We start from the raw sequence: 25,174 nt of genomic DNA on the forward strand, positions 1-25,174 counted from the left end.
TGTTATGCAGCCCAGAGATAAGACCAAGATGACTTGCACACCCAATGTCTCAAAGATCTGCTGTTATTAAACAGATGCCCTCCACATCCCCTCCTGCTGTATCTTAGACTCTGATCTTCTTTACAAGGTTCCCTCCTTCCTCATCTATTTGCCTGTCACTGTGCTCAAACCATGGCCTTCTGAGAATGTCACCAGTGGGTCTGCCAAGAACATTAGGTCCCACTGGAGAGAATGGACAGGGAGCAGTCTTATCCATTCAAAGTTGCCATCAGAATGGCAATAAAGTCAGTGTCCAGAGTCAAGAGGAATGTGCCTGCCTTGTGCTCAGGAGACCTTCATACATGTAGGATATTATACCATTAGAGAATGAAAGGAGTATAGCAAAGTCAGAATGGGCTGAGTTCTCTTTCTGGTACTTTCTACCCAACTCTGTTGAGAGATACAGTTGACAAGTTAGAAATGTGGGAACTAGAGAGATTGCTCAGTCCATTTGTGCCCTCTGACCAGTACTTGTCCATTCCCCGCCTCTCCCTGGCCGCAAGTAACCACCGCCATGCTCTGCCTTCTACTTCAGCTCTCATAGATCTCACGTATATGGGTAATGTCATGCAGTGTCTGTCTGGCCCGGTCCACATTTCCCGCTTTAGTGGACCGGTACCTCAAATTTTCTTTTCAGGTCTCTAGTGAAGTTTTCAAAGGCCGTTTTAAAAGCAGAACCATTTACACCTTCTGGCACGTCTTCTTGAGATGGAGTAGAAATGTCTGATAAACAAAAATGAAATATTAACGATAACTAAAAAATAAATAAATAAATACTCAAGTGGACACATTTGGTCTCTGCTTACCAGAGGATGCAACAATTTGTGAGAAGCATAAATGTAAACCACAGACTCCCCCAACTGTCTATCTGCATCTGATTCTGCAAAATGGCTGACCCTGACCACCTTAAATCACATCAATTGATAATGTGTCTAGGAAGGATTGGGCATTACAGGAAGGTGTAAGGAACACACGCCATGGAAGCTCAGTGGGCAAGGGTGCTTGTTACCATGACTAATGATGACCTGAGTTCAATCTGTGGGTCTTATATAAGGAGAGAACTGACACCAGAAAACCACCCTTCATACATGCATGACATGCACATGTGTGTACATACTAAGGATATAACAGGGTATGTCAGTGAGGATAGCCTGACACAGAATCTCAGACTTACCTAGCTAGGCATATAAGGTCTGTGTTCTAAAGGATTTGCCTTCACCAACTTGTTCATTCCTTACAAAAACCATCGTAGGTGCTTCTAGGATTCACACAAAACACTAATACCATCTGACTTCTGCAAGCTTCACACCAGCAGCTCCAGGAATAGAACCCAGGTTCTCTCAAATCATGACAATCTTGTGCCTCTAGGCATCCCAATCTGTCTCTTTTGGAGCCCTTCGTTTAAAGATCTATGGTACTATTCAATCAGAAATCTAGCCAAGCTCACATAGACAGGATCTATCACTTGCTTCGATTATAAATTATGTGTGCACACAAACATAATAACTGTCAGCTAAGCGGAAGCCTCCTATTTTAGAACCTGCTGGTCTTAAAGAAGAGCTACAGAGCAGAAATCAAAGTGCTAGAAGAAGACAGTGCTTGCTTTTATCCACAATGTGTGCAACAATTTGTTCATCTCAGAAAGAACAAAATGCTTAGTACGTAGGCTGACTGCCGTCCCGGTGATCTTAGACCGTAGCTCTTGTAATTCACATGAGTACACTAAGAACAGACACATCCATCATCACACCCCTCCCTCCTCAGCTGCTAGGTGAATGCATGGAGTTACCTGTCATGACGGGGGATCCCGGAGCATCTTCTAATCTTGATTGCTTTAGGGCAGCAACGCTCCCATCGGGCATCTCTAAACATAAACAGCACTGTCATGAACCGTTTGCATGTGTACTTCTTTCGTGTCCAATGAATCTTGTCCTCTTTGGTCTGTGGACTTCACATATATGTCCACCGTATCTGTATCACCCTATATTGATATAGGTCTTTCTACATCCCTCTCCCCAACCAGCTCTTCTTGCATTCCCCAACCCATCCCCTCTTGCACTCAAAACATCTACAGATAGACATACACACATACAAAGGGACAGACACATACACATAAACACACATATACAGAGACACTTGCACACAGAGAAACACACACACATACATGCACATGCACACACATACACATGCATACACATACATACACAGACACACACACACACACGCACACATGCACCTACATACACATATGCAGACATACAGACACAAACACAGACACACACACATATAGACACACAGACACATAGACAGACAGACACAGACACACACATTCACATCCTACTGAGGCCATTTAGTATTACATCTACTTTCATGCCTTTGGGGCTGACTCCTTAGGTTTGGAGTCTCATTCCTGAAGGAAAAAACAAAGCATTTCTCCCTTGCTCCGCAGCCTTTGATTGCCAGCAGTTCTTCACGTGGGGTGGACCTTGTAAGGTTTTCCTGCACCTATGCTTGGGTGTCAGTGTGCTCTATGCAGGTTTGGTGCAGACAGCCATGTTGTGAGAGTTCATGGGAACAGCATCTCTGTCCTATCTTGAAGAAACTGTTATGCGATGGTAGTCCCAGACCTCGGCCCCTAAAAGACATTTCCTTCTCCACTTCTGTGATGTTGCTTTGGTCTCAGATATAGGGATTGTGTTGTAGCTGTCACATTTGGGGACAGGCACTCCTTCAGCCATTTGTTTTATGGCACTTCACTGGCCATGGGCCTCTTTTTTGCCAGTTAATAACCAACCTTGATACAACACAAGTGAACCTCATCTCCTTCTCATTACTAAGTACTGTTGGCAGGTGGATGGAGCACTGCCTGAGACTCAAAGCAATGCTGTCTGCTGATGCCTGAAGGAAGCCATGGCCACAGGCATCCCGTTGATGTGCTCAGACACATTTAGGAATTCTCTGCTTCACAAGGTATAGACAGACTCACTAGACACAGTATTCTAAATAAAGCCAGAGCACTGGACAACAAAGATATCCCCAAATGGCTGTAGCCATGGGTTTGTTTGGGATTCCTCTATTCCTTTGGCCTCTATGTTTTGGCTTTTGGTTTTTGGTTTTTGTTTGTTTGTTTGTATGTTTGATTGGTTGGTTAGATTTTTGTATCAGTACCATGTTGTTCTTGTTACATTGTGGAGTTATTTGAAGTGAGGCACTGTGATGCCTTCAGCCCTCCTCTTTCTCCTCCTCCTCCTCCTCCTCCTCTTCCTCCTCTTCCTCCTGGTTGGGTTTGCTTCTCCGATTGAGGTCTTCTCTGCATCCTATGACCTTCCCTCCATCTCTCTGGAGAGCATCACTGAAGTGTGCTGGGGACTGCACTGAATCCACACATCACCTTTTGGGACCTTCTTCAGCAGTCATTGGGATCACAGAGAGAAGCAGGAAACCAGATCCTTAAATCTCACTCTCTACAAAAGTCATTGTGATAGGTATGAAAAGCATCACTCAAGGACCTGAAATGTTAAGCTGGCTCAAGAAAAACATGGGGGGAGGAAGCACTTCAAGAAATAGATTTGGATTAGTTAGGGAAGCAGAAACCGGCCTGAGTAGGGCCACAGGCCTCATCCGGCCGGATCAGCGCCGGGGTAGCTGGAGCGCAGGGTTGCCTGACACCCGCCAGCTACCCACGACCCCCGCCGCAGGATTTTTGGACTGCTGGTGAGTGGAACACAGCTTCTGCTCCAGTCCAATCACGCGGGACCTGAGACTGCTCTGATTGGGGAGAGAGAAATCTGGCCTACATAGGGCCACAAGCCTCATCCGGTCAGAAAAGCACCCGGGCAGCTGGGGCGCAGGGTCGGCTGACACTCGCCAGCTACCCACAACACCCGCCACAGGATCTTAAGACTTCTGGAGAGTGGAGCACAGCTTCTGCTCCAATCCAATTGCACGCGGGACCTGAGACTGCATTAGTTAGGGAAGCAGAAACCGGCCTGAGTAGGGCCACAGGCCTCATCCGGCCGGATCAGCACCGCCGGGGTAGCTGGAGCGCAGGGTTGCCTGACACCCGCCAGCTACCCACGACCCCCTCCACAGGATTTTGGGACTGCTGGTGAGTGGAACACAGCTTCTGCTCCAGTCCAATCACGCGGGACCTGAGACTGCTCTGGTTGGGGAGAGAGAAATCCGGCCTACATAGGGCCACAAGCCTCATCCGGTCAGAAAAGCACCCGGGCAGCTGGGGCGCAGGGTCGGCTGACACTCGCCAGCTACCCACAACACCCGCCACAGGATCTTAAGACTTCTGGAGAATGGAACACAGCTTCTGCTCCAATCCAATTGCGCGCGGGACCTGAGACTGCATTAGTTAGGGAAGCAGAAACCGGCCTGAGTAGGGCCACAGGCCTCATCCAGCCGGATCAGCTCAGGGGTAGCTGGAGCGCAGGGTTGCCTGACAACCGCCAGCTACCCACGACCCCCGCCGCAGGATTTTGGGACTGCTGGTGAGTGGAACACAGCTTCTGCTCCAATCTTTAAACAGTGACAACGATAACAACTAACCCCAGAGATTACCAGATGGCGAAAGGTAAACGTAATAATCTTACTAACAGAAACCAAGACCACTCACCATCATCAGAACCCAGCACCCCCACTTCGCCCAGTCCAGGGCACCCCAACACACCGGAAAAGCTAGACACGGATCTAAAAGCATATCTCCTGATGATGGTAGAGGACTTCAAGAAGGACTTTAATAACACACTTAAAGAAATACAGGAGAACAATGCTAAACAGGCAGAGGACACTAAAGAGGAAGCACAAAAATCCCTTAAAGAATTGCAGGAGAACACTGCTAAAGAGTTACAAATCCTTAAAGAAAAACAGGATAACATAATCAAACAGGTAGAAGTCCTTACAGAAAAACAGGAAAACACATCCAAACAGATGATGGAAATGAACAAAACCATACTAGACCTAAAAAGGGAAGTAGACACAATAAAGAAAACCCAAAATGAGGCAACACTGGAGATAGAAACCCTAGGAAAGAAATCTGGAACCATAGATACGAGCATCAGCAACAGAATACAAGAGATGGAAGAGAGAATCTCAGGTGCAGAAGATTCCATAGAGAACATCGGCACAACAATCAAGGAAAATGTAAAATGCAAAAAGATCCTAACTCAAAACATCCAAGAAATACAGGACACAATGAGAAGACCAAACCTACGGATAATAGGAGTGGATGAGAATGAAGATTTTCAACTCAAAGGACCAGCAAACATCTTCAACAAAATTATAGAAGAAAACTTCCCAAATCTAAAGAAAGAGATGCCCATGAACATACAAGAAGCCTACAGAACTTCAAATAGACTGGACCAGAAAAGAAATACCTCCCGACACATAATAATCAGAACAACAAATGCTCTAAATAAAGATAGAATACTAAAAGCAGTAAGAGAAAAAGGCCAAGTAACATAAAAAGGCAAGCCTATCAGAATTACACCAGATTTTTCACCAGAGACTATGAAAGCCAGAAGATCCTGGACGGATGGTATACAGACACTAAAAGAACACAAATTCCAGCCCAGGCTACTATACCCAGCCAAACTCTCAATTAACATAGATGGAGAAACCAAAGTATTCCACGACAAAACCAAATTCACACATTATCTCTCCACGAATCCAGCCCTTCAAAGGATAATAACAGAAAAAAACCAATACAAGGACAGGAACCACGCCCTAGAAACAACAAGAAGGTAATCCCTCAACAAACCTAAAAGAAGACAGCCACAAGAACAAAATGCCAACTTTAACAACAAAAATAACAGGAAACAACAATTACTTTTCCTTAATATCTCTTAATATCAACGGACTCAACTCCCCGATAAAAAGACATAGACTAACAAACTGGCTACACAAACAAGACCCAACATTTTGCTGCTTACAGGAAACTCATCTCAGAGAAAAGGATAGACACTACCTCAGAATGAAAGGCTGGAAAACAATTTTCCAAGCAAATGGCATGAAGAAACAAGCTGGAGTAGCCATTCTAATATCTGATAAGATTGACTTCCAACCCAAAGTCATTAAAAAAGACAGGGAGGGACACTTCATACTCATCAAAGGTAAAATCCTCCAAGAGGAACTATCAATCCTGAATATCTATGCTCCAAATACAAAGGCAGCCACATTCATTAAAGAAACTTTAGTAAAGCTCAAAGCACACATTGCAGCTCATACAATAATAGTGGGAGACTTCAACACACCACTTTCACCAATGGACAGATCATGGAAACAGAAACTAAACAGGGACACAGTGAAACTAAGAGAAATTATGAATCAAATGGATCTGGCAGATATCTACAGAACATTCTATCCTAAAACAAAAGGATATACCTTCTTCTCAGCACCTCATGGTACCTTCTCCAAAATTGACCACATAATTGGTCACAAAGCAGGCCTCAACAGATATAAAAATATTGAAATTGTCCCATGCATCCTATCAGATCACCATGGACTAAGGCTGATCTTCAATAACAAAATAAATAATAGAAAGCCAACCTTCACGTGGAAACTGAACAACACTCTTCTCAATGATACCTTGGTCAAGGAAGGAATAAAGAAAGAAATTAAGGACTTTTTAGAGTTCAATGAAAATGAAGCCACAACATACCCAAACTTATGGGACGCAATGAAAGCATTTCTAAGAGGAAAACTCATAGCTCTGAGTGCCTCCAAAAGGAAACTAGAGAGAGCACACATTAGCAGCTTGACAACACACCTAAAAGCACTAGAACAAAAGGAAGCAAATTCACCCAAGAGGAGTAGACGGCAGGAAATAATCAAACTCAGGGGTGAAATCAACCAAGTGGAAACAAGAAAAACTATTCAAAGAATCAACCAATCAAGGAGCTGGTTCTTTGAGAAAATCAACAAGATAGATAAACCCTTAGCCAGACTCACTAGAGGGCACAGGGAAAGCATCCTAATTAACAAAATCAGAAATGAAAAAGGAGACATAACAACAGATCCTGAAGACATCCAAAACACCATCAGATCCTTCTACCAAAGGCTATACTCAACAAAACTGGAGAACCTGGATGAAATGGAGAAGTTCCTAGACAGATACCAGGTACCAAAGTTGAATCAAGATCAGGTTAATGATCTAAACAGCCCTATATCCCCCAAAGAAATAGAAGCAGTCATTAATAGTCTCCCAACTAAAAAAAGCCCAGGACCAGATGGGTTTAGTGCAGAGTTCTATCAGACCTTCAAAGAAGATCTAATCCCAGTTCTTCACAAACTATTCCACAAAATAGAAACAGAAGGTACTCTACCCAACTCATTCTATGAAGCCACAATTACTCTGATACCTAAACCACAAAAAGACCCAACAAAGATAGAAAACTTCAGACCAATATCCCTTATGAATATTGATGCAAAAATCCTCAATAAAGTTCTTGCTAACCGAATCCAAGAACACATCAAAACAATCATCCATCCTGACCAAGTAGGTTTCATCCCAGGGATGCAGGGATGGTTCAATATATGGAAATCCATCAACGTAATCCAGTATATAAACAAACTCAAAGACAAAAACCACATGGTCATCTCGTTAGATGCGGAAAAAGCATTTGACAAGATCCAACACCCATTCATGATAAAAGTCTTGGAAAGATCAGGAATTCAAGGCCCATACCTAAACATGATAAAAGCAATCTACAGCAAACCAGTAGCCAACATCAAAGTAAATGGTGAGAAGCTTGAAGCAATCCCTCTAAAATCAGGGACTAGACAAGGCTGTCCACTTTCTCCATACCTATTCAACATTGTACTTGAAGTCCTAGCCAGAGCAATTCGACAACAAAAGGAGATCAAAGGGATACAAATTGGAAAAGATGAAGTCAAAATATCACTTTTTGCAGATGATATGATAGTATATGTAAGTGACCCTAAATATCCACCAGAGAACTCCTAAGCCTGATAAACAGCTTCGGTGAAGTAGCTGGATATAATATTAACTCAAACAAATCAAAGGCCTTTCTCTACACAAAGAATAAACAGGCTGAGAAAGAAATTAGGGAAACAACACCCTTCTCAATAGTCACAAATAATATAAAATATCTTGGCGTGACTCTAACTAAGGAAGTGAAAGATCTGTATAATAAAAACTTCAAGTCTCTGAAGAAAGAAATTATAGAAGATCTCAGAAGATGGAAAGATCTCCCATGCTCATGGATTGTCAGGATCAACATTGTAAAAATGGCTATCTTGCCAAAAGCAATCTACAGATTCAATGCAATCCCCATCAAAATTCCAAATCAATTCTTCAACGAATTAGAAAGTGCAATCTGCAAATTCATCTGGAATAACAAAAAACCTAGGATAGCAAAAACTCTTCTCAAGGATAAAAGAACCTCTGGTGGAATCACCATGCCGGACCTAAAGCTCTACTACAGAGCAATTGTGATAAAAACTGCATGGTACTGGTATAGTGACAGACAAATAGACCAATGGAATAGAATTGAAGACCCAGAAATGAACCCACACACCTATGGTCACTTGATCTTCGACAAGGGAGCTAAAAACATCCAGTGGAAGAAAGACAGCATTTTCAACAAATGGTGCTGGCACAACTGGTTGTTAACATGTAGAAGAATGTGAATCGATCCATTCCTATCTCCTTGTACTAAGATCAAGTCTAAGTGGATCAAGGAACTTCACATAAAACCAGAGACACTGAAACTTATAGAGGAGAAAGTGGGGAAAAGCCTTGAAGATATGGGCACAGGGGAAAAATTCCTGAATAGAACAGTAATGGCTTGTGCTGTAAGATCGAGAATTGACAAGTGGGACCTCATGAAACTACAAAGCTTCTGCAAGGCTAAAGACACCATCAATAAGACAAAAAAACCACCAACAGATTGGGAAAGGATCTTCACCTATCCTAAATCAGATAAGGGACTAATATCCAATATATATAAAGAACTCAAGAAGGTGGACTCCAGAAAGTCAAATAACCCCATTAAAAAATGGGGCTCAGAACTGAACAAAGAATTCTCACCTGAGGAATACCAAATGGCAGAGAAACACCTGAAAAAATGTTCAACATCCTTAATCATCAGGGAAATGCAAATCAAAACAACCCTGAGATTCCACTTCACACCAGTCAGAATGGCTAAGATCAAAAATTCAGGTGACAGCAGATGCTGGCGAGGATGTGGAGAAAGAGGAACACTCCTCCATTGTTGGTGGGATTGCAAGCTTGTACAACCACTCTGGAAATCAGTCTGGCGGTTCCTCAGAAAATTGGACATAGTACTACTGGAGGATCCAGCAATACCTCTCCTGGGCATATATCCAGAAGATGTCCCAACCGGTAAAAAGGACACATGCTCCACTATGTTCATAGCAGCCCTATTTATAATAGCCAGAAGCTGGAAAGAACCCAGATGTCCCTCAACAGAGGAATGGATACAGAAATTATGGTACATTTACACAATGGAGTACTACTCAGCTATTAAAAAGAATGAATTTATGAAATTCCTAGCCAAATGGATGGACCTGGAGGGCATCATCTTGAGTGAAATAACATAATCACAAAAGAACTCACACAATATGTATTCACTGATAAGTGGATATTAGCCCAAAACTTAGGATACCCAAGATATAAGATACAATTTGATAAACGCATGAAACTCAAGAAGAATGAAGACCAAAGTGTGGACACTGTGCCCCTTCTTAGAATTGGGAACAAAACACCCAGGGAAGGAGTTACAGAGACAAAGTTCGTAGCTGTGATGAAAGGATGGACCATTTAGAGACTGCCGTATCCAGGGATCCATCCCATAAGCAGCTTCTAAACGCTGACACCATTGCATACACTAGCAAGATTTTGCTGAAAGGACCCAAATATAGCTGTCTCTTGTGAGACGATGCCGGGGCCTAGCAAACACAGGAGTGGATGTTCACAGTCAGCTATTGGATGTATCACAGGGCTCCCAATGGAGAAGCTAGAGAAAGTACCCAAGGAGCTAAAGGGATCTGCAACCCTATTGTTGGAACAACATGATGTACTAACCAGAACCCCGGAGCTCTTGTCTCTAGCTGCATATGTATCGAAAGATGGCCTAGTCGGCCATCACTGGAAAGAGAGGCCCATTGGACTTGCAAACTTTATATGCCCCAATATAGGGGAATGCCAGGGCCAAAAGAATGGGAATGGGTGGGTAGGGAAGTGGGGGGCGCTATGGGGGACTTTTGGGATAGCATTGGAAATGTAATTGAGGAAAATATGTAATAAAATATTAAAAAAAAAAGAAATAGATTTGGGCAAAAATTCTTAAAGAACTCTAGCTGCCTACAGAAAGTCATGGTGAGGACTGATAAATGAGAGCACAGAAAATGTAAAGGCTTTTGTAGAGGGAACCAGTACCAGAATGGAAAGACAGCCTATTTAATGGGGGAATGTCTTTTTCAGCCCTCTATTCAACGGGGGACAAGTATTTAAATAAAAATAATAATAAAGAACTCCAAAATATAAGCAAATAATCCAGTCAATAAATTAACAAATGAGATGCCCAGGATCATAGGATCAGAGGTGAGGAAGATACAACATCTGTCCCAACACCGGGGAATAACTGGGACCAGTGGGACCCAGGCACTGAGGAACTCAGCCCAACCAGTGGCACAGGTTCCTTCTGGTCTGGTCCAGTGCCCTGAGCAGACCTCAGGAGCAAACTCTGCACTCAGTCCCACAACACTCAGAGGAAGCTCCACTCCCAGGCACTCTAACATGCCCAGGATCCCAGGATCCTGGGAGCTTGGTCACACCAGGATATCAGGGTCTCAGAGGCAGCTTGACTCTCAGGAACTCTGACACACCCAGGATCTCATATTCAGAGGATCCCAGAATTACAGGATCACAGACACAGTGGAACTCTGAGGAGTTCTGACACAACCAGGATCACAGGAAGGACAGGCTCCAGTCAGATATAGTCAGGGCAGGTAGCACTATAGATAATCAGATGGCGGGAGGTAAGCGAAAGAACATAAGCAACAGAAACCAAGGTTATTTGGCATCATCAGAACCCAGTTCTCTTACCATAGCAAGTCCTGGATATACCATCACATTAGAAATGAAAGATTCAGATCTAAAATCACTTCTCATGATGATGAAAGAGGACTTTAAGAAGGACATAAATAACTCCCTTAAAGAAATACCAGAGAACACAGATAGACCTGTCAGAATTATGCCAGACTTCTCACCAGAGACTGTGAAAGCTAGAAGATCCTGGGCAGGTGTCATACAGACCCTAAAAGAACACAAATGCCAGCCCAGGCTACCATAGCCAGCAAAACTCTCAATTACCATAGATGGATAAAACAAGATATTCCATGACAAAAACAAATTTACACAATATCTTTCCATGAATCCAACCCTACAAAGGATAATAGATGGAAAACACCAACACAAGGAGGGAAACTACACCCTAGAAAAAGCAAGAAAGTAATCTTTCAACAAACCCAAAAGAAGATAGCCACACAAACATAATTCCACCTCTAACAACAAAAGTAACAGGAAGTAACAATCACTTTTCCTTCTCTTAACATCAATGGACTTAATTCCCCAATAAAAAGACATAGGCTAACAGACTGGATACATAAACAGGACCCAACATTTTGCTGCATACAGAAAACGCACCTCAGTGACAAAGACACTCAGAGTAAAAGGTTGGAAAAAAATTTTCCAAGAAACAAATTGGAGTAGCCATTCTAATACCGAATAAAATCAACTTTCGACCAAAAGTTATCAAAAAAGATAAGGAAGGACACTTCATACTGGTCAAAGGAAAAATCTTCCAAGATGAACTCTCAATTCTGAACATCTATGCTTCAAATTCAAGGGCACCCACATTCATAAAAGAAACTTTACTAAAGCTCAAAGTACACATGGTACCCCATACAATAATAGTGGGAGACTTCAACACCCCACTCTCAGCAATGGACAGATCATGGGAACAGAAACTAAACAGAGACACAGTGAAAATAACAGAGGTTATGAATCAAATGGGTCTAACAGATATTTATAGAAAATTTCATTCTAAAGCAAAAGAATATACCTTCTTCTCAGCACCTCACGGTACATTCTCCAAAACTGACCATATAATTGGTCACAAAACAGCCCTCAATAGATACAAAAGATTGAAATTATCCCATGCACCTTAATCAGATCACCACGGACTAAGGCTGGTCTTTTTTTTTTTTTTTTTTTTTTTTTTTTTTTTTTGGTTTTTTGAGACAGGGTTTCTCTGTGTAGCCCTGGCTGTCCTAGAACTCACTCTGTAGACCAGGCTGGCCTCGAGCTCAGAAATCTGCCTGCCTCTGCCTCCCGAGTGCTGGGATTAAAGGTGTACGCCACCACGCCTGGCTCCTAAGGCTGGTCTTAAATACCAACAAAAACAAGGGAACTCGCACATATACATGGAAGCTGAACAATGCTTTACTCAATGATAGCTTGGTCAAGGAAGAAATAGAGAAAGAAATTAAAGACTTTTTAGAATTTAATGAAAATGAAGGCACATCATACAAATTTATGGGACACAATGAAAGCAGTGACAAGAGGAAAACTCATAGCTCTAAGTGTCTCCAAAAAGAAGTTGGACTTCTTCTTACACTAGCAAGTTGACAGCACACCTGAAAGCTCTAGAACAAAAAGAAGCAAATAGACCCAAGAGGAGTAAACAGCAGGAAATACTCAAACTCAGGGCTGAAATCAACCAGATAGAAACAAAAAGAACTATACAAAGAATCAACAAAACCAGGAGCTGGTTCTTTGAGAAAATCAACAAGATAGATAGATCCTTAGCCAGACTAAGCAGAGGGCATAGAAACAGTATCCAAATGAGTAAAATCAGAAAGGAGAAGGGAGACATAACAACGAAATATATCTTAAAATAATTCTTCTGTTTGTTGAATACTAATAGTTGAAAATATTAAAATCATGTTCTACAAAAATAAAATAAATTAATGAATGAATTGGACAGATGGTTTTTAAAACTTAGTCAATAAATATATGGAAAATAAAGACATGTGACAGCTTTAGCGATTGAAGAAATACAAATAAAAAGCACACTGAAATTCTGTCTCACCTCAGTCACCAAGCAAACAATATATATTGTGAGGATGGGATAGTGTCATTATACACTGTTGGTTGGAGTGTAAATGAATACACTGTGGAAATCAGTATGAAGATCGCTCAAAAACACTAAGACCAGAACTACCATATGACACAGCTGTGCCATTCCTGGGACTGCATCCAGAGGAGTCTAAGTCTGTATACTATAGATTATACACCTGGCTCTCCATTTGAGGAAATGTTCAAAATAACCAAGTCACAGAATGAGCCTGCATGTCCATCCACACATGAATTAACTAAAGAAAACGTGGTAGTGAGTCCTCACACAACCCTGCCCAAGCCCATTAAGAATAAGAGTGTAAACCAGCTGGGTGAGTTTGCCTGACCACCTCTCCTCTCTGCTCAGGCCCATTGATAGTCTCCCGGCAGTGCAAGCTACCCAGGCGAGTTCCTCAGACCCACACACAGGACTATCTGGAGTCACACAGAAGTGATGCTACTAGATGAGTCTCAGATGCCTGCCCACAACCACCCCAGCCCTCCCAGGCTGAGTGTCAGCAGTATCCAGCTTTGCAACAGCCAGGTGTGTCATCCGGACTCACCAGGAAGAGCCTCTCACATCTGTCAGTATGTGACCGTTGGCCCTGGATCTGGTACCCATGTCACTTTTCTATGTTCAGACCCAGCTTAGAGCCACATTCCCTTGCTTTTTTTGGTTGCCAATGAATTTAATCAACCCTGTCAAAAGCCAATGCCAAGTACCCGAAGGATTGATTTACAAACCTTCAGACCTGATCTAAAGTCAACCAGCCTTGGACAAGAGAAAAGGCTTGCCCTCAGCAGAGGCGGGTCAGGTGCACAACCGGGGAAACAAATCCACATGCCTAGGTCACATCTCAAAAAACCCACAAGCCATGAAAGGCCAAGACATGGCTCTCCCCAAGCCCCACAAACTACAGAAATGTTTACCAAGAATTCATTATCTAGATGAATCCAATGACAAGGGACTTTTTAAACAAGAAATTACCAACATGATCAAAGAATGCAAGAAGTTTAAAGAGGATGAGAACAAACATGAATGCACTTAAAGAGGAGAGGAAGAAACTCCTGCTTGAAGCCCAAGAAAATGCAAACGCACGCTGAAGGAAATGACGAGGCCCATTCAGAATTCATAAGTGACTTCGATAAAAAAGATAGAAATACTGAAGAAAATTCAAGCTGAAGTGAAGTTGGGATTGAAAAACAACCAACTACCCAATCAGAAATCTCAGAGTAAATCCTGATTGGTGGGCAGGATCAAGCTGGAGAAAAAATGTCGGGACCTGCAGATAGGGGAGCCAGACCATGGCATCAAAGAATAGGGTTAACTTTTAAAGCACACATGAAAGGAACATATGCACATGGTGATATTTTTATATGGCATAATCTGAAAAATGACCCAGATTAATTACGTGGTGGTTTTTTTTTTCTGTTAAAGAAAAAAAAAATTATTCAGCTACCTCTGTGTCCCAAGTTTTCTAGCTTGTGCTTGAAGCTGCTGTTCCCCAGGAACAGTTCTCAGTTCACAATCTAAAACACAAATACAGACACATGTAACTGGTACATATTCGTAGCTATAAAACAAGGAAGTGGCATGGTGCCACCCACTTAACAGAATAAGCAATTGCTTTATACGAATATAATTTTAAGTCTGGAAAAATCAAACGAATATAGTACCTCGGGTCCGTTTTCCTCCACTTCCAGGTACTCTAAGGAAGATGGACTGCTGGACTACTTCGGGGTTCTGAGTATTAGAGAAAACAATTCCCGGTGAGTAAGCAGATGGAAAGACAAACTCACATGGCACTCTGAGGTTGTTCTCAGTATCAGATCTCATCATTAAAGAAGGGGGAACAGACTGGTCCTCAATAAAATCTTGTGTCTCTCAGGGCATGCATGCTTGTCGGGTTTCTATGTCCATAGATAAATGAGCAGCCAGTCCCCCCAACAGCCTCCATAGCTATTTGTCTGTTCTGTGTACCCTTGCTTCTCTCTCTGCAGACTAAAGCTGCCTCCTTTATTTCGTTCCTCTTCCCTGTGTGCAATGACTTGATACAGTCATGCATCAATCCACTGATTAGAAATCAATCTGACGCCACCTTTTGGTCACCACCTTCCTTCCGAACTTGTTCATCTAAAAATGTAAGGTTTCCATGCCTTGATTGACATCTTCATGTCTCCACCCATGCGGTAAACATTTTATTTTCTGCTTCTGGGATTTTGAATTTTGTAGTTTGCACACGTTTAGGGTAAAGATCATACAGTGCCTCTCATCTGGCTCCTTTCACACAGTTGAAATATCCTAGAGGTTCGTCCTTTCCACAAAAGGCCCACCACGTTTTTTTGTTTGACACCCTCTTCTGGCCTCCATGGGGACCAGGCACATACATGGTGCACATACATGCATGCAGATAAAACATTCAGACACATAAACCAAAAATAAAACTGTGATATTGGTTACAGACTCATTTAATCTGATTAGCTCCGATTGCATCCATTGTTCAAAAAATGACCTGCCATTGGTCATGGTTAAACATTCTTTTGTGTACGTACCACGTTTTTAAAAAATATTTTTTTTTACATCTCAATTGCTTCCCCCTGGTCCCCACCTCACAGGGACCCTTCTCCCCTCCCTCCTCCTCTTCTCCTCTGAGAGGGTCCCCCACCCCCGAACCCTGGCATTATCAAGTCTCTGCAGGCATTACATGATGCATATGGGACATCATTGGTCGGTACGTATGTCCACACACCAGAAGATGGCATCGGAGTCTATGGAACTACTGTTGAAGTTGTGAGCCACAATTTGAGTGCCAGAAATCGAACCCAGGATTTCTGAAAGGGCATTTGGTAGTCTCAGCTGCCGAGTCATTTCTGTAGCCCCTGCCACATTTTTTTAGCGCCATCCCTCTGTGGGACAGCTAGGTTAGCTCTGTAACATGGCTATTGTGATTCATGCTGCAACAGTTTCTAATACGACATTCAGTCCATTTTGAGTTTTGCTCATGGTTTCAAACAAAGGTCTTACTCAATTCTTTCTCATGTGGATATCCGCTTTCCCTCGTTAGCACTCACTAAGTACTTTCCCTATCATTGACTTTAGCATCCTTGGCAAAGATTTGCTGATCATACAGTGTGTTGTTTGTATTTGAACCAACTGGCCTTTATCTTTTTATACCAACTTTATTTCCTATGGAGTTGTAATGTGAGGGAGGTTTGTCCTGCAGCTCTGAGCTCTGTTCTTTCCCGACATTGCTAAAGTAGTTTGAGATCTTCCAGGCTTCATACAAGTTTTAGAATTTTTCTATTTTGGTGAAGAATGCATTTGGAATGTTAATAAAGACCGCATGTAAACAGTAGTTTACCCTTAGGTGCTGTGATATTCTTAAAATATATCTGTTCTTCCAGTCCAGGGGATGAGAGGGCTCTCCGTGTATTCATACCTTCTTCAAATACTTCTGTTAGTGTCCTTTTTTTCCCCTTCAGGACACAGAGCTTTCACTTTCTTAATCTGCTCCTATTACTTATTCCATTATAAATTAGATCCTTTTCTTACATCTTGTTTCAGATAGTTCTAAGCCAGCGTAGACGTTGTGACAGATTTTAAAATTAACATGAATTGTACCTGTGAGTGGAGAGTGGCATTTCTATGCATCAAAGTAGTGTGTGTTGATTAAAGCCAACCACCCTCTGTCAACCATCTGCACTTCCACATTCCTTCCTCAACTTCTAGTAACTCGGTTTCTACTGTCAAGAATTTAGTCTCTACAGATGAGAAAGGACACATGGCCCTGGTCTGTGTTTGGCCTATTTCACACAAACCCTCCAGGTTCCATCCATTTTGATGCAGAAGGCAAGATGCCTTTCTTCTCTGTGGCTTAATGATAGGTTTCTTTTTTTTTTTTTTTTTTTTTTTTGGTTTTTCGAGACAGGGTTTCTCTTTATAGCTCTGGCTGTCCTGGAGCTCACTTTGTAGACCAGGCTGGCCTCGAACTCAGAAATCCGCCTGCCTCTGCCTCCCGAGTGCTGGGATTAAAGGCGTGCGCCACCACGCCCGGCTGATAGGTTTCTTACACATGCTACATTTTTGCTACCTGTGGATCTTTCTGTGCAGGGCTGCCAGGGCTGGTTCCATATTTTAGCGTCTGTGTAGTAGATACAGTATGCCTCATCCTGAAGGTCTGTCTCTTTGGTGTCATTTATTCCCTTTGGCTACATACACCAACATGGGGCAGTTATGCCATACGGTAAGGATATTGTTTTGTGAGGACCTCAAAATTTGTCTTTGTAATAGCTGCTCTAATTTGCATGAGCACCAATGGTATATAAGAGTCCCATTGGCCACATTCTTGCCAACAGTATTCTTAAATAGGTCATCATAACTGGAGTGAGTTGATTTCTTGTTATAGCTAGATTTGTTTTGGGGCTAAAGCTCAACCCAACATACATCATTCAAGTGTTCTCATTGGTCAATAGTTCCTGCCACTCACTATAAGCTTGACAGTCATTTCCTTAGTGGCAAATCCTATTGTACACTGTCCCCCTCTGATCACTTCCACATCTTGCATCCCTAGGATGAAGACAATATATTGAATTAATTTGGTTTACTATTATATTAATAGTAATATTATTATTTGGTTTACTATTAATCATGTGTATTCATTAGGTATTCTGCACTGTAGTTTGCTGCATCCTTATATTTTGCTAACAGGGCAGTGCTGTTACCAATGCATGTAATAGATCAAAATGGTGGTTCAGTGAGCTAAAAATGCTTGCCCTGTAAGCCTGAAGACCCACATCTGGAGTCCTATAAATACCCCACATAAGAAGCAGATGTAGTAGCACAAACATCTGTAAATATGCTACTGTGCCCATAGGAGAGATAAGAGAGAGACACAGGCAGGAGGCTCTCCGGGAACTCATGGGCCAGCCATCCCAGTTTATGCTGCAGTCACGGGGAGAAGGCAAGACCTGACACCAGCTACCTCTGACCTGCATGTATGCATGCAAATTAAGGTAAAGAGCAATTGAGAAAGACACCGCATGTCAACCTCTGGCCTACACACACACACACACACACATATTTTTAAAAAAAAAATTAGAAAAAAAATTCCTATTTTTAGCTTTATAAAATAATTTGAGGACTCTTAATTTTTTTAAATTTTGTAAAAACTCAGCAGTATAGCTATCCAGTTCTGAAGCTTTTCTTTAAAAGGAAACTGCTTATTGCTGCTTCAATCCTAGTGCCTGCTACATTTTATGTCCTCGCGGGTCAATTTTGGTAGAAAGCATGTCCAGAGATTTGCCCATTTCTTTTGAGCCTCTAATTTGTTGATAGAGTTGTTTTTTTACATAATCATCTATAATAATCCTTATTCGGTGGTATTGGCTATTATGTCACAGATTGTGTGAGTTCTCCTCTTCTGTTGGTTAGTGTAGCTAAATCTTTTTATCTTTTTAAAATACTACTTTCACTGCCTTTATTTTTTATGTTATCTTTTTGTTCCTATTTTGGCTAGCTGGCTGTTGTGTGTATGGTTTTTCACATCCTTAATTGAGATGCAATACTAGACTATTTTAAACCTTAAAAAAAAAAAAGCTAGGCACTAATTGCTATAGGTTTTCCTCCTTTCAAAAAAGATTTTTGTAAAGAAACAGTTTAGACAGAAAGCCATTGGAGAGAACTCTTAAAATTGTGGGGGGTGGAGGGAGGGAGGAGTTTGGAGAGTTGGCTCAGTGCTCAAGAGCACCGGCTGCTCTTCCAGAGGTCCTGGGTTCAATTCCCAGCACCAACATGGCAGTTCACACTTCCAGGGGATCTGGCATCTTCACACAGACAGACATGCAGGCCAAACACCAATGCACATAAATCTTTTTTTTTAATAGTGAGAAGGATGCTGAAGTGTGTAGCTCTTCACAGTAGATGACCTCTGGCAGGGGTGGGGTAGGGAAAGGACTCAAGTTTCCTGTAAGAGGCTGGTGACTGGAAGTTTGACCGTGCTCCAGTGAGTACATTGGCAACACAAATAGGATTTGAGGGTTTTTTTTTTCTCTTTTTTCTTTTGTTTTGGGGGAGGTCATGGGGATTGGGGTAGGCTTAGAAGGCCTGGAAAGTAAGTGGAATTGGGGTACACTATGTGAAATTTCCAAATAATGAAAACATTAGGTTAAAAAAAAGAGTAAACAGCAGAAAAGATTTTTATGTCTTATGTGTCCTTCACCTCTATTGAATAAATCGATTAAGATAAAAATATTTTTCTTTTGTTTTTTTGTTTTGTATTGTTTTTTGCCTGCCTGGATGTGGATGACCGATTTCCACAGAAGCCAGAAGAGTGCACCAGAATCCCTGAAACTAAGTGAAAGGATGATTGTGAGCCTGCATGTAGATGCTGGGAGATGAATCTGGGTCCTCCACGAGCTCCAAGTGCATTCTTAACTGCTGGGACAGCTCCCTAGCCCTGGACTTCCCTCTGAGCACTGCTTTTCCTACATATCCCACACGTTCTGAAATGTTAGTTTGTACTTTCATTTGTCTCAACATATTTTTTTTCTTCTCATGATTAATGTGCCTTCAATAATTCTGTTGGTAAGACATAAACCAGCATGCATGAGCCATCCCCATATGAAAAGCTCCCCTGTAGGAGAACCAAAAACTACAAAGACCACTGATATGTCTGAGAAAGAACATCAGAGTTTTGCTTTTTAGACGATGATGATGATTGGGTACAAGAATTAAACAGACGTATAAAGAAAATGTATCCAAGTCTTGACAAGATTAGATTCACTCCCAAATGAATCTAGCAGTGAGTTAGAAATCAAAATTCAAAATGGAAAAGTTAGCACAACTGACTGCAACCTTGAAACACAAAACAGAAATGCTTAAAACTGTCAAGTAAATAAAAATCCCAAGAGAGACATCATTAGCAGCGACACGCACCAAGATGATGCCAGAGACAGGATATGACATGAACTGCACGCAGGGCTCTCCCTCTATGACCCTCATGCTCTCCTGACAGCGGTGCATGGTAAGATGGTGACAGCAACAGAGTTGGTGCCGACGTGGCATAGGTAGCAGAAACACTGGCAGCCTTCCTTCCTTGAGTCTACGTGCCCAGTCGTGAGACTACCTCAAAAGTTAGCCAAACTTCCTTCTGAAGCCCCTTCGTGCAAACTCACCCAGAGGCAGGGTTTTTAGCTTGAACCAATGGAGTTATTCAAGAATTCTCCAGAAACTCCTGAAGACAGAGCAGCAAGGGAAATTAGGTCTCCTCTCCCGACTCTGTCAGAAGCAGGCACCAGGCTCAGCACAAGGAGAGGAGACAGGAGCCATTCCACTGTCTTGTCACACGCCCACGTACAGCTGGCAACACCCTCTTTCCTAGAATGAGAGCACACTGATCTCCTAGCCCAGGGGCAGTCTACTTCTTGGCCCTGCCATGAGGCTCACCTCTCTAGTGCAGGCCATCTGTTACTCTCGTCTTCTTTGTGGAGGAGCTGGGTTCCGAGCCTCTTCGTTCAGGCTTCTCAAGTCCTAAGTCACCAGGGAAAAGCACCTTTAGGGTTGTTTGTTTGTTTGTTTGTTTTTGTATATTGGTTTTCATTTTTAACAAAATGGTTTGTTCCAAGAGTTTTAGGTAACATTCTGGGATTTCTCTTGATATGAAATGATATCTTCAACCATTCCTTGGATCTCTGTCTTGACGACGGCTCTGGCAAGGGCTTCTGGGACATCAAACAGCACAGCAGACACCTTGCCAAGTTCTTCCGGGTTTCGACAAAACTTTCTCACCCCTTTATGTGACATGAGATCCAAGCTTCTCACTTGTACCTTTAATAGCAGAGGTATATCCCATATATATTTAACTTTTCAGAGTGATTTTTTTTACATCATAAAAAGATGTAGACTTTAATACTCTTCTGAATCCAGTGCAATTATGAATTTTATGCCCATTTTGGTAGTCACTACAATGTCACTTATCAATTTTCATAAGTTGAACAATCCTTGCATTTCGGGGTGAGGGGAACCTCACTTTATTATGACACCCGGTGCTTTTAATGTGCTGCTGAAGTCGGTTTACTAGTTGTCTTACCATTTCTTTTTTTTTTTCCCACAGAGGCTGTTATGTTTATTTATTGTGCAGACAGTGATAATCCACTAGAGAAGGTATTGCCACAAGCAAGCCGTCCAAGTACAATCACAGACAGCGACTCTACACAAGGAACAGAGAACGAAGTCAGAGGGCGCACAAAGGAACGGGGAGAAAGTCGGATGCAGTTAATCGTCTTGATAAGTTTCTCCTGCAAACATGCTTAGCTTGCAGAAATGGTAGAGAAGTTAGCTGTCCAGTCTCACTTAGCTGTGACCAACAACAGTAAAAAACAGTCTTGTAAAATTTATCTCCCACAAAAATAAACTATATATATAAAAATTTTATGATGTTCTCACTGTTCTATTGGACACAAGCCTTTTTTTTTTTCTTTTTCTTTTTTTTCAGTATGAGAAATGAGGTATACTGGGGCTTAAGAGGTAGTATGTTTTGATTGTACAACATACAGGAAATAAGGAATAACTTCATCAGAGATGGAAATTGCTCAGTGTGCCGAGTCTGGCCAACACGAGAAACTGCTTCAGTTTTTATGAGCTGGCCAAAATGAGGTTTCTGTAAGGCCCATCCGAAGACCCGGGATGAGAATCTGATATTTATAAGCCACTGTTTGATTATTTAATGCATTGTTAACAGTCACGTTGAGTTTTAGTCTCTCCATAGCTCCTTTGGCGACTCACGACAGTGAGTCATCTGCCAGTCTCAGAGTGGCGTGTGGCCTTTGAAGTGACCTCCCTGAAAACAGCTGGAAGAGACATGGTTGGTTGTTTCATTTGGCTTCAGTATTAAAAGTCATACTGACACGAGCCACTATGAGAAACTACCTCCTGGCCCAGTGGGTAACACTCTGGAAAGTCGGCACACTTAATAGGAGAGAAAGGCATAGGAACTCTACACAAGAAGCGTCCAAAACAAATCTGCTTGAGACTTTATTATAAAATCACATTGTGTAAAATACATGAAAAAATATCAGTCAAGCATATTTTTCTAGGCAACTAATCTTAAAAATCTATTTTTCTTTTCCTTTTTCATTGCATCAGGCAAAAGGCTGAGCTGGTTGTAGCAAAAATTCAAGTTTCTTTGAAGGTTGGCTTGATTTTAATTCATTTATTTTTGCAAAAGTATGTAAAAAAAATTGTGTTTCTATCAAGTGTCGTTTACAAAAAAATAGTTTCGATGAGGGAGAGGTGAGGTTTGAGCTCCTTCAAACATGGGGGAAGGAAATCAATGAGCGATATAGGCTGCAAGTTCTATCCTTTGGAAGGGTGGAGGTAGTTCCTTGCAAATCAGGAAGTCCATTTGTTTCAATAATTCATTTGAGGTACAAACTTGGAGACTTATATTTGACCACTACAGATGTGTGTGTGTGTGTGATACAAAGTAGTGTCACTGAAAAAAAATTCTCCTTAAGAACCTAGGACAATTTAACTCAAAACTGTTTCAAATTAATGTAAGAATCTAGCAGGAAAGCTGCCACAAGCATTTGTAACATTTTAATTAAAAAATAAAAAGTCATAGAAATATGCATAGCCTGCTGAGACGGAGTAAGAGTACAGACAAGAATGGTCTGTACTCTGGGGATGGCTGGGGATGGCTGAGATGCTGACCCAGTAAGGTTTGGTTTGGTTTTGGTGGTTTTTTTTTTTTTCCTTTCTCTTACAGGGCTTGTGTCTAGCAGCGTGTAACAAGTGCAGGGCTGTAAATTCACTGTAGCATTCAGAGGTAGTATTGAGTAGTGGGGATTATTGCATCTCTGGCTAAAAGTGCAGCGTGAATGCAGAGATGGCAGTCCGAACCAAGATAATGCACCCGGGCTAGCCATCTTATGTCAAAACGAAAGGTGTTACAGGACGTAACAGGCAGGCTTCATCTGAGGTAAGTGGTACTGCGGTCTTTCACGGACACTGGTACACAATGAAGAACATAGAATAAAGAGAGGAGAGAGAGGCGAGGGAGAGAAGGGAGGGAGAGAGGACAGCGAGCGGGAGCTGGTTTTATTATTATTTTTTAAAAAATAGTGTCCTTTATATAGCAAAAGAGATTTCGGTTTCGCTTCTCCCACGTCATCACTTGGGTGAGTTCATTGGGTACTGTTAACCTTTTCATTAAATTCCAAAAAAGGATCATTTTACTCAGCTAGTTATCTCGGATGCTTCAAGGCTGACAAGTGTCATTTATGGCTAAGTGGCTTTCGGCTGTGTAGATCTCCCGAGGCGGGAAAGAGAGCTTGTGGACTTATTACTCCTGCTGCTGTGTGTGAGTCCATAAACGGAGGAGTCAACGTTTCTCGTTTACTTCCCTTTTTGAAAAAAAAACAAAACAAATCAAAAAACGAGCATAACCTATTCTGGTTTGCTAGCTGTATGAAAAGATACACCAGCATTTTGTCTCATTCAGAATTGAAAAGTAGAAAAAGAAAAAAAAAATCAAGTAAGTGTCTACAAGATTATACACAAAGGAGAGTAGTGTCTTGTTCTCATCTTTGGTGTCCTAAGCAGATTTTCTATGATCATGGTGGGGGTGGCATCTGAGTGGACACAGAGTCACACACAATGCTTTTCTTATACGATTGCCCCCGGTCACCAGGGTGCTGGTTTAGGGTTTCATGTAGTGACTGATTAAGCCCACCACAGAGGTTTTCTTCAACCACACACCCTTGCTTATCAGATCCACAAACTATTAGTAAGTTAAGGGGAAAGAAAACAGTCATTAAAAGTTGCATTGTTAAACTGTGTCCCCCGTGTTTACAGCAGTTTTTCTCTAAACCTGGGACTGTGAAGGGATTACAAAGTGATTAACATAGTCCTTCTCAAGGTTATGCGATTTTTCCCGCCCCGCCCCCGCCCCTCGCCCAGCCCCGCCCCTGCCCCACCCCGCAGAAAGTAGAAAGACCCTGCCAGTTAAGAATAAGTGGTCACTGCAGTGTCTTCTCCCTTCAAAAGATCCAACTGATGCTGAGGTAGAAATTGAATGTCGGCGCCCCCTAATCCTCCTCTGCGGACTTTTGCGAGGATGTCTCCTTCAGTCTCCTGAGCAGGCTTCTTCTGAATGACTTGTTGTGGCCATTTCCTAGGTCTGCTCTTGGCCGTTTTTTTCTCCAATGGTCTCTGCTTTCTTCTGGGCTGCTTTAGAGGGGCTCTTGTTTTTGCTGCCTTTGGGTCTTCCTCTGGGTCTCTTAGGAAAGGGCTCACAGGTTGGCTCTTGCAGCTGCTTCCTGCGTCGGCCGCGTCCTCGCTTCTGTGGCACCGGGGCGGCAGGTTGTCCCTGGGATGATGTGGACGGCTGCCCGGCGCCCTCACCGCGTGCGCTCATCCTGCCTCCTGCCGCTGCTACCACTGCCTCCACCGGTACCGGTACCGCCGCCGCTGCAGCCGCTCGGCCTCCGCTGCCCCGGATCCGCCCAGCACCTTTCGGGAGATGGGATGGAGAGAGCTGGAGAGGGCAAGAGCGGCAAGAGCAGGCGAGCTGGCGTGTGCGCCGGGGACTGCTGCTGCTTAGGCTGCCGCTGCTGCCACCATCAACAACGAAGTCCAGCAGCTGCCTGTCTTACCATTTCTATCGCTATCATACAGCACCATGACGGAGAGTAGCTTGGAGAGGAAAGGGTTAATCAGGCTTCCACTTTCACATCACGGTGTGTCAAAAAAGGGAAGTCAAGGCAGGAAGAAAATCAGGACGGAAATCCAAGTCAGGATCATGGAGGTAATAACTGAAGCAGGAGCCATGAAGGAACACTGCTGGTTTGTCCCTTGTGGCTCATACGGCCCGCTTGCTTACACTACTCAGGACCATCTGCCCAGGGGTGGTACCACCCACCCACAGTGATCTGGAGCCCTCTCACACAACCATTAATCAAGAAACA

At 42.6% G+C, this 25,174-nt stretch overlaps 1 protein-coding gene and 1 pseudogene across 1 annotated transcript in view; both read right to left on the bottom strand.

Annotated features, from left to right (window-relative positions):
- Sycp2l (synaptonemal complex protein 2 like) overlaps window positions 1-25,174 on the bottom strand; it is a 67,376-nt gene that overhangs the window by 938 nt on the left and 41,264 nt on the right. The window contains 6 exon segments of the mRNA XM_021181021.1: window positions 659-762; window positions 1,829-1,903; window positions 14,671-14,740; window positions 14,888-14,941; window positions 19,014-19,033; window positions 20,655-20,738. Of these exon segments, the coding sequence (XP_021036680.1) occupies window positions 659-762; window positions 1,829-1,903; window positions 14,671-14,740; window positions 14,888-14,941; window positions 19,014-19,033; window positions 20,655-20,738 (407 nt within the window).
- On the bottom strand, window positions 24,296-24,624 carry LOC110308590 (high mobility group protein HMGI-C pseudogene; annotated as a pseudogene).

The sequence above is a fragment of the Mus caroli genome, unplaced genomic scaffold (assembly GCF_978045245.1).
Source record: "Mus caroli unplaced genomic scaffold, Mus_caroli_1 scaffold_15, whole genome shotgun sequence".
In the NCBI taxonomy this organism is placed as follows: Eukaryota; Metazoa; Chordata; class Mammalia; order Rodentia; family Muridae; genus Mus; species Mus caroli.